This window comes from Electrophorus electricus, chromosome 4 (genome assembly GCF_013358815.1).
Source record: "Electrophorus electricus isolate fEleEle1 chromosome 4, fEleEle1.pri, whole genome shotgun sequence".
In the NCBI taxonomy this organism is placed as follows: Eukaryota; Metazoa; Chordata; class Actinopteri; order Gymnotiformes; family Gymnotidae; genus Electrophorus; species Electrophorus electricus.
Window position 1 is genome coordinate 23,914,066 of NC_049538.1, and position 9,843 is coordinate 23,923,908.

General features: G+C 41.1%; 1 protein-coding gene across 3 annotated transcripts in view; it reads left to right on the plus strand.

Moving 5' to 3' along the window:
• The window catches only part of iqsec3b (IQ motif and Sec7 domain ArfGEF 3b), a 17,006-nt gene extending 8,856 nt beyond the window's left edge, over positions 1 to 8,150 (plus strand). Inside the window, exons 6-15 of one of the 3 annotated variants that reach the window (XM_026999434.2) lie at positions 1,901 to 2,062; positions 2,263 to 2,385; positions 3,578 to 3,744; positions 4,435 to 4,574; positions 5,281 to 5,406; positions 5,532 to 5,631; positions 5,955 to 6,113; positions 6,249 to 6,341; positions 6,444 to 6,487; positions 7,178 to 8,150. In XM_026999434.2, coding sequence (XP_026855235.2) covers positions 1,901 to 2,062; positions 2,263 to 2,385; positions 3,578 to 3,744; positions 4,435 to 4,574; positions 5,281 to 5,406; positions 5,532 to 5,631; positions 5,955 to 6,113; positions 6,249 to 6,341; positions 6,444 to 6,487; positions 7,178 to 7,585 — 1,522 coding nt within the window. In that variant the 3' untranslated portion in view covers positions 7,586 to 8,150. Of the gene's footprint in view, positions 1 to 1,900; positions 2,063 to 2,262; positions 2,386 to 3,577; positions 3,745 to 4,434; positions 4,575 to 5,280; positions 5,407 to 5,531; positions 5,632 to 5,954; positions 6,114 to 6,248; positions 6,342 to 6,422; positions 6,488 to 7,177 lie in introns of those variants that run through there. The other 2 variants (XM_026999435.2, XM_026999436.2) reach the window with 2 other exon arrangements.
• Positions 8,151 to 9,843: the final 1,693 nt, after the last annotated feature.

Below are 9,843 nucleotides of genomic sequence, written 5' to 3' on the forward strand. Positions count from 1 at the left end.
CAATAGCAATTAGAAGGCTGTTTGGTAGCTGGGAAGGCACAGAACAGATAGAGCTTCTCAGAAGGCATTTCAAACCCCAACAGAATCAAACACTGACATCTGAATACACATATTTTCTGAGCATATCATTAAACTAATTTCTGATGTATGGGCATAGAGTCATTATCTGAAGAGTCATGTTCTGTTAGTTTAGGCTCAGTATTGATGGAGATTTACAGAATAATGTGGGGAGGTTGGTAGGGGTGCTGAATGGAGGGATATGGAGTCCAGCATTTTGGGTGAGGACTCAGGGTTTAGAGTGCAGTGTAGAGGAGTGTGTGGGGGGTGATGTGTTCCTGTGTTGAGCTGTGGTTCATGAGGCCTACACAGCAGGGGTCAGTAGTAAATGCTGTTGTGGTGGGTGTGTTTTGTGAGGGCCCATGAGTGTATCACGCTCTAGGATGGGTCTGTTTCCCAGCAGGGCCCAGATGTTCAGGGGCATTAGAGTTAGTGAACAGCACTCGGTTAGCCCCACGGATCCTTCCGCTGCCACACCTTTATATAAGCCTGCAGTTAATGTGTCTGTGTGTGTCTGTGTGAGTCTGCATGTGTGCTTTTGTTATATAAGTTTTTGCTAATGAGTGCTGTTAGGGGAATTGACATTGTGTTTGCATAGATTCTGTAGAACTATAAATAGCATACCTGAAGTGTATTATTAAGTGTGTTAATAACATACTTGAAGTGAATTTTTAAATTGTTTTTGCTGTGCATGGGTTATAGGATTTTATGTATTATTAGATTTTATTATTCTGTTAACTGTAAAACCATGCAGTTTGAATATAAAGTTGTCATATTCTCTGATTTATTGATGTGTGTGTTGAATGTAATGTTGATGTACACATGCACGTGACGACTGTGTGTGTGTGTGTGTGTGTGTGTGTGTGTGTGTGTGTGTGTGTGTGTGTGTGTGTGTGCGCATGTACATGTGTCTGCGTGTACATGTGTCTGTGTGTGTGTTGCACACTCATGTATGGTTAATGACAGAAGATGTACATGGTGTTCTTTTAACAACAGATGCAATGCAAATGTTGACAGAATATACATCATGGAAGTTTGTAGACCAAATACTCACACACACACACACAAACATACACACACACACACACACACACACACACACACACACTTCTTATGTTGCATCTACACTACTTGATTGTAGCCCTATTTCCCACTCACCAACAGTTTTTTTTGAGATTGTCAAGAAAAGCCCCAGTTCAGAGGCATATCGACATTCACTCGCGGCTTGAGAATTAGCTCTTGTTCACTTTGTGATTTGTTCCAGTACACCATCTGAGAGGCTTTCTGCTGCCTTGCAGATGCTCAAAAAACTTCAAGCAGACTAAATTGAAGTCGCCGTGTCCAAACCCTCTAGTGTGAAAAGTAATGGGACCCGGTTATGAATGGCAGAGACCAGGTGATCAATAAGATCAATGAGAGGAAACCCAGGGGAGTCACACAACATCAACAAGCATGGCTGGAACAACAGTTCTCTTTCCTCCCCGTTCTTTTCACTGCAACACAGCGCCCAATTTGGATCACTTACATCTTGCTGACGTCCTTTTCTGGAAGAAAAAATCCCTGTCTTGTGCATCATGTCATTCCCTATGTCGCTTTTGCATTTTGTTTTAATGATAAAAAGTAGACTTGAGACCAGACAAACTTGTTGGATAGTGAAATTTGTTGTAATGTGTGACCACCTCTCTCTGTTCAGTCTTGTAGTATGTAAACAACAAAGACTTCAAGATTCCCAATTACAAGACTGCAAGTTGTGTAGTGTAAACAGTACCGTGATCTGATTACTGAAAGCCGTGTGTCCAAGGCATTAGACATTTAGCCATAATCATATTTTCCTCCGTTGCAGAAACCCAGACAAAGGCATCCAGTTCCTGATCTCCCGAGGTTTCATCCCCGACACGTCCATAGGTGTGGCTCACTTCCTACTGCAGAGGAAGGGCTTAAGCCGGCAGATGATTGGAGAATTTCTGGGCAGCAGCAAGAGGCAATTCAACCGAGATGTTTTAGAGTGAGTAGGCGGTTTCTTTTTCATCTGCCTAGGAAAAGAGCTTTTTATGGTCAGAATCAAATGACAGCGCCATGAGTCTAGGATAGTGAAGCTTCCCCCAGGGTGTACACATGAACAGCTCGCAAGCAGAGTAAATGAAAATGAGCTTAGTGGGAATTTTAGTGCACTGCCTTTCTGTCTTTCTCGTCATTCACTCTCAGCTGTGTGGTGGATGAGATGGACTTCTCCACGTTGGAGTTGGACGAGGCTCTCCGGAAGTTTCAGGCTCATGTGCGTGTGCAGGGAGAGGCTCAGAAAGTGGAGAGACTCATCGAGGCATTCAGGTAAAAAGCTACCACTAGGACATGTCCTTACAGAGACACGTACACACATCTCCTTCAACTCACAGGCTTTGTAGGTTCTGCAACATATGCTTTGGCACTAAACAGCCAGGTGCAGAAGGAAGTTGTCATGACCAATGTATTAACTGATTTGTTATTTATTTTCAACGACTTAGATAGTAGTATTTGCTTCTATGCCTCTGTTAAAATGGCTCTGACTGTACTAGCTACACTAATAATACACTTAAAATGTGCTAAAATGGAGCAACTACTTTGCGCTTCTATAGTTATACAAAAGTAGTATTAAATCCTGACTTTAACTGTTAATTATACTTGACTGTACCAAAATGGAACATTTCAAGTATATTTAGGTAAACATATGTCATACGTCATATTTTGATTGTCAATAAATTCATTTGCACAAGTGTAATAGTATACATATTTCTAGTGTACTCTACACATTTTGTAGTTTATTTAAAATAACATTTATTTTAATATTATTTAATTTACAAATGATTTCAGTTGTGGCTAGTTCCCACTTGCTGGCTGAATCTCCTGAACCTTGTGATACTAACCCGCATTACTAGACAGACTTTGGTAGGAGTCGATGTCTTGATGATAAGGTCACCAGGGGAGTTATGCTTTCTTCTTAGGAATTAAAGTACATATGGAAAACTCAAAAATACTTAAAGTAGTTCCATTTTAGTATGGTTAAATATAGATAACACAATTATAGTTATGATGAAAGAATTACGTTAATACACGTTTAAATTTTTTAAGTAGGAACATAAAATCCATACTGTATTTACAATGTACTAAGACAAATTAAAATAGATTTTAAATATAATAATGTATGTTTTTCTTTAGCATGTTTTCAGCTGCTTACTTTTTTACTTCTGAAACGTGTGTGTGTGTGTACTTGTATACTTATGTTTGAGAGTTAATGGTCTCCTTGGGCTATTCTGAACCACTGAGTCTTAACAGGAAAAATTCATGAGCAGAAATACAAGCCCACAGGCATGAGGCAGACTAAGTGCACTGTCACCTCTCCCCTCCCACTTTCTCTGGGCGCTCTCTCATTTCCTCTGTTTCCGTCTACTCTGTCTCTCTGACATTTGCTCCATGGGCACCTTTTATCTTTCTTTTGTTCTCTTTCCCCTCTCTCTCTCTCTCTCTCTCTCTCTGTCTCTGTCAGTCAGAGGTACTGTATGTGCAATCCAGATGTGGTCCAGCAGTTCCATAACCCTGACACCATCTTCATCCTGGCCTTTGCCATCATACTGCTCAACACTGACATGTACAGCCCCAACATCAAACCTGAGCGTAAGATGCTCCTGGAGGACTTCATACGCAACCTCCGAGGTGAGCTCTGCCTGTGTGTTGTGGGTGTCATTGGAATATTGGAGCTGTCGGAACACTCTTTTGTCATCCATTCTTTTAAGCTCACAAGATGTCAGGGTGTCTTTCCTGTTTCTGTGGAATATATCAAAAGACAGAATTTACACATGGATGCACCTTTCTTTCTGCATGACTTTGCTTAACAGTTCATAGGAAGCTTTCTTACACATAAGGATGCAACCCATACCCCATCTAACTGCTTTGTAACAAGTTACTTAAAAGAAAATAAAAATAGCAATTACTGCTTCAGTGACAAGAAGCTTCCAACAGTGCATATTTGAGGCCTTTTAATTAAATACACTCCTTACATTGTTGAATTTCATATATAACGTTGCAGTTGGTCAGTTGGCGGATAAGATGACAAACAACTTCATCATCATATATATTTCTCATTATATAGGCTCATTGTTAAAGGGTCTGAAATATGGTTTAGGTTTTATATGATGCAACCTGAACTCAACCTGATATATAAGCTATTTAAATAAGTGACTAGTGTTCTTCTCTTTGTGCTACTCTGCACATTCATTAGGAATGTCATCTATGAGCATTCAGTTGAGTGTAGTTGGGTAGCCTCCGATTTTATAGCACTCACGTCCAATTACCAGGAGGCAGCAGATGTGCTCACTAATGCCCGCCCTGCTGCGCTTCCCTCAGGAGTGGATGATGGCGCCGATATTCCACGGGAGATGGTGGCTGGCATTTATGAGCGAATCCAGCAGAGGGAACTGCGCTCCAACGAGGACCATGTGACCTATGTCACCAGGGTGGAGCAGAGCATCCAGGGAATGAAGACAGTGAGTCGCCTGCTGTCCACTCAGCGATAGAATTCACAGACATATAAAGGCTTGACTGCATTAGATATGGACAAAAATGAATAAATTAATTAGTTTTTCTTTATTGTAGACTTATGTGTAAAAATCTGAAATGTCTGTGCCATAGAGAACCTTATTAGCTGGATGTTTTGAGGCACTGATAACTACAGTTTCTCATGTTTTGTTGCTTGACTGCTGTGGCTCAACGCTGGGCTTGTGCTGATGGTGCTGTCTGCTGCAGGGCTCAGTGAGAGTGCAGAAAACACATTAAGTAGCAATGCAGACCATGGCAATAAAAAGGGACAGTAAATGTCTAGTCAGATTAGAACTAATTTACTCATAAACTATTTATACCTTTGCTTTCTCAGAGGCTGTGTATGAGAAAAATGCATCATTCATGTTCATGTGAGAGAGAGAGAGGGAAGGGGGGCATTAAGGCTGAAGGTTGGTTGTATATATTATTCATCAGGCTTCATTTTAGTTTTCAGATAACACGATTGTGAAGTTTTTGTTCTTCCTGTGTGACATAATTCTTCTTTCCTGGCTTGACTCAAACATGGTATCGATGCATTCTGCTGATGGTACAAGCTTCGGTTAAATCTTTTGAAGTACAAGCATTTTATACATGCACGCATCCTAGATTGAACGATTGCCTATCCTTAGTTCTCTCTTGCTCACTCATGCTCAGATCCTGTCTGTGCCTCACCGGAGGTTGGTGTGCTGCAGTCGGCTCTATGAAGTTACAGATGTGAATAAACCGCAGAAACAAGCAGCGCATCAGAGAGAAGTGTTCCTCTTCAATGACCTTATAGTGGTGAGAAATATGTTCACGTGTGTGTGCGTAGTCACACACTGGAAACATTCTCAAACATCAGAGGATGACCCAGCGAAAGGTTAACAGAGCTGCTATGAATGCAGGTTTGTTCTTTATGTTGTTAGATCCTGAAGCTGTGCCCTAGGAAGAAGAATGCTGCCACATACACGTTCTGTAAAGCCATGGGCCTACTGGGCATGCAGTTCCATCTGTTTGAAAATGAGTGTAAGCATGGACACATAAAGTATGTGCAGCACAATCAATCGATCGATCGATCAATCAATCAATCAGTCAAAGAATCAAAACAAACAAACATGGTGTTGGTGTATCTTTTAGGTTGTTGGGGAACAATTATTCTTATTTAAATTTGCCTGTTTAGAAAGTTTAGAAATTCATTTAGAATTAACAATTTAGACATTAATCATATTGGCCTACAGCTTTGAAAATGTAGGAAAAAGTAGATTTTTTTAAACTTAAAAAGATAAGACGTCAATTAAAATATCTCCGTGATTGTATTTGGGTGTGTGTGTGTGTGTTTTCTGTCTTAGATTATCCTCATGGAATCACGATCTTGTCTCCATTCTCTTCTGAGAAGAAACAGGTGGTAAGTTTCTGCTCTCAAAGGTCTGAGGAGCTCCTGAAGTTTGTAGAGGACCTGAGGGAAAGCATCGCTGAGGTAGCAGAGATGGAACACATTCGCATTGAATGTGAGTCACACGAAGTGGTTGTTTGAAAGTACCTTCTGCTCTCAGGAATGTTATGGCTTTGACTGATGTGTGTGTCTGTTTGTGTGTGTGTGTGTGTGTGTGTGTGTGTGTGTGTGTGTGTGTGGTGTATATCAGGGGAATTAGAGAGACAGCAGGCGGTGAGAAATCGCTCTGCTAAGAGTAATGGCACCCAGCTGGAGATTCACACCACACCAGTCTCTCCTGCAGGTACAAACACACCTACACAAGCAGTGGCAGTCACACTGCTCTAACTCAACTGATGAAGACTTACTTTAATATTATGTATAGTCATTTATTTGTGATTTTCAGGGGACCTTGATATCTATGACAAGACAGGAAACAATACAGTTGAGGTTTGTGTTAACCAATAGTGTGTGTACATGTGTTTGTGTGTATCTGTGATTCCTGCAAGATTGCTATCTGCATGTAATCTTATAAAAGTTGCCTGTCAAGCTTATTTGAGTCCTATTGTTCCTCTGTCCTAACCTGTTGAGTTAGAGACCTATGCTCCACCTGCCTCAACCATCTTTGCACTTTTGCGCTCCAAACAAAGTCTGTCCCCCCAGTTTATCTTATCCCTCCAGAGACACCAAGTCCTCTGTGTACTCTCTCTAGGCAAACACCCTAATTTTCACCAACAAAAATAATACAAACACATATAATCCCAACGGCCAACGCTATTACGCTCAGGGCCACCTAAACCCCCCCCCCCCACTAAACAAACCCCCCAGAAGTTTGAAGTATGTGGTCTCCTGCCATGGCTTTTGCTAACCATGGGCCACAGCATGTTTACTCTTACAGCTACTTTTACATGTACAAAGCTGCATCATAATATAGGGGTGGAGTCCACGGCTGTGAGATAGCTGTTTGTATACCAGGGCTCCATGGCTTACTATATGGGGGAGTGTGTGCGTGTGTGTGTGTGTGTGTGTACTCCTGCATGCATGTGGCATGGCCTTATTGTCTTGTCCGCACCAGAGGGCCATAAGAGTGCTGCAGGCCAGGCTGATAACGCTTCCTGCTTCTGGCTGTTTCTAAACTAGGTGTCAATTCACAACAGGCTCCAAACGTACCAACTCAACTCTCCACCGGCTCCTCCCAACGCTCAGCCTCAGCTGGCCATCCTGCCTAGCTCTGACCCCGGGTCCGCCCTCGCCATCTCCCCTGACACGCTCATCCAGTGCCAGCAGATTGTCAAGGTGATTGTCATGGACTCGGCCGGCCAGGGACATGTGGAGGCCTTCCTCAGCCACAACCCTACCCACCGCTTAATCCAGTCAGCTGTTTCCAGCCCAAGCAAGTCACGAGAGGGCGGGACACAGCAGCCGCCCCTCCCCCCCCCTCCGCCGCCCTATCATCACAAGCACCAGTTCTGCCCTCCAACTCCACCTCCTCCACATCATGTGCTGAGCCATCGTAGGTACTCCAGTGGGACACGCAGTCTAGTCTGAGTCACTCACACACACAGAGTTTGACTGAATAAATTCTCCAAACCTGTTCCAAAGTGCACGCAAGTGGTTTTGTATATTCATTTCTCAAATGTGTTTGGTGCAAGACCACACTAAACACTTTCCTTCACTGAATCAGAGCAGCAAGCTATTAGGCTAAGTGAATATTTCCACAATCCATCTAAATTGTGATCCTATTCTTATTCGATGATCCTAGGGAAAGAATTTGCTATTCACATTATTTTAAACTATTTAATGTCATGGTGACTTGCTGCCGGTAGCCTCCGCTAGACTGCCGTGGCTGAGCATGTGGGCTTTGTTTATGTTTCTGTTGTCTTTGCATGTGTGTCTGTGTTGTGTTTGTACCACACCTGCTTCAGGTGGTGTGTATTGTCCATCGGTAGTCTCATGACTTCGGCGCCGTTACTATGCTTTCTCTTATTTAAGGCTGTTCTGTTTGTGTGCCTGTGGCGGTCATTATTGTTATGTTGGCTTCTTTTGTTCTACTCAGTGCGTTTTTATATTCTGTTTTGTTTTTGTTCGTTTCATTAAACCGATCATCTGGAGACTTGTGCTTAGTTCCCTTTCATTTTTGTTTGCATCTTTAAAATTGTTGTGTAACATTGTTTACAACATTTAACAACTGATATTTTACGTGAATGTATTAAACAGTTGTCTAGAGCAAGTCTAGTAGCCTAACGATCAAGCTAGCTATATAATCTTAATTTAACATACACAAAGCACATAACATGTACTAGCTGCTGGGAGTACTGAGTAGACTTGTCCATGTAACAGTTGAGGTATACAAAACGTCAACAACTAACCTAGTTGTTCTAGTTGTTATTTAAGATGAAAATACACTTATAGTACTAAAAAGTGCTTCTTTACTTTTACTAAATCCAGAAATAGTTCACATACATGTGCAGTTAAACAGGACCAAAACCTTGGAGCATGGACTTTAGGACAGGGGCCTGTTGTCTACTATGCCCCATTTTGCAAGGTTTTCTTTTCCCAAATCATACAAAGCAGTCCAGTATGGACTTTGTCTCACACACCCACATAAACACACACACAAACACACACAATTTTGTACTCCTCGAACACATGCTCAGAGGATTTCTTCTGTGTAAATAAGCTAGTTACAGAATTTATCAGGGCCCGAGAGGCCTCAGAATGAGTATTTTAGATACAGAGTAGTTAGTTTTGCCAGATGTACTTCTCCCTAGATTTTGATCTCTTATGAGTTTCTATCACTGCAGTGGTTTTCTTTAACCTTTAATGTATAGAGTGATAACCATGAGCACTGTTAGTGTAGTCATGGACTTCAGAACTGTGGTCTAATGAGGATTTCCCTGAACTCTACATGTCCTAGTTCACAGTATAAATAGCATAAAAGGGAACATTTGCTTGTAGTCTTCAGTGCTTTGATACTGCACATTTCAATGGATTTATGTATAAACTGAAAGAACAACCTACCTACTTGGCAAATGCTTCTAAGAGATTGTATCTAGGTATAATTTATGAGACACAGGCTATTGCATTTTGTAGATTTTCTCCTTATTACAGTATGAAAGAGACCCCTGACTTCACTTCAGTTGTCATCAGCAAAAACTATAATGAAAACATTCCATAATTACACCAACACCTCTGTAAAAGACACAATTATCTTATGTCCTTCCACATAGCCCTGCCAACCACTGAGGTGTGTTCACTTCTGTATGGAGCCTGTCTAGTGTTTTACTCTGATTGGGCCTGGCATGGGGTACTCAGTGGAAGCCAGGTTTATATTAAAGTACTGCTGAAAGCTCAACTGTTAGGCAGGATTAGACAACATGAATATCATAAATTGAGAGTTTTGAACAAAAAGGGTTTTTTTTGTTTTATTTTATCACTGCAAATATCTTTGTGCTTTCAATTTTCTTGGCTCATGTTTGTGTTTATGTCTTAACCTTCTTGTTTTCTGTTGCATGTCATAGAAGTTCAATATCAATATGCATAAATATATAATGAGCACATTATTTAATTGAGAGTGCAGAGTATATTATAAATGCATTTCACTAATGTTTATTTTTGTTTGGTGACGGTCAAGGATGATAATTCAGGGTTTTATATACACACATGGGTGTGAAAGTGTTTGCCCCCTTCCTCATATCTTATTTTTTTGCATGTTTGTCACACTTAAATGTTTCAGATGATCAAACAAATGTAAATATTAGACCAAAGGTAACAAGTAAACACAAACTGCAGTTTTTAAATGAGTT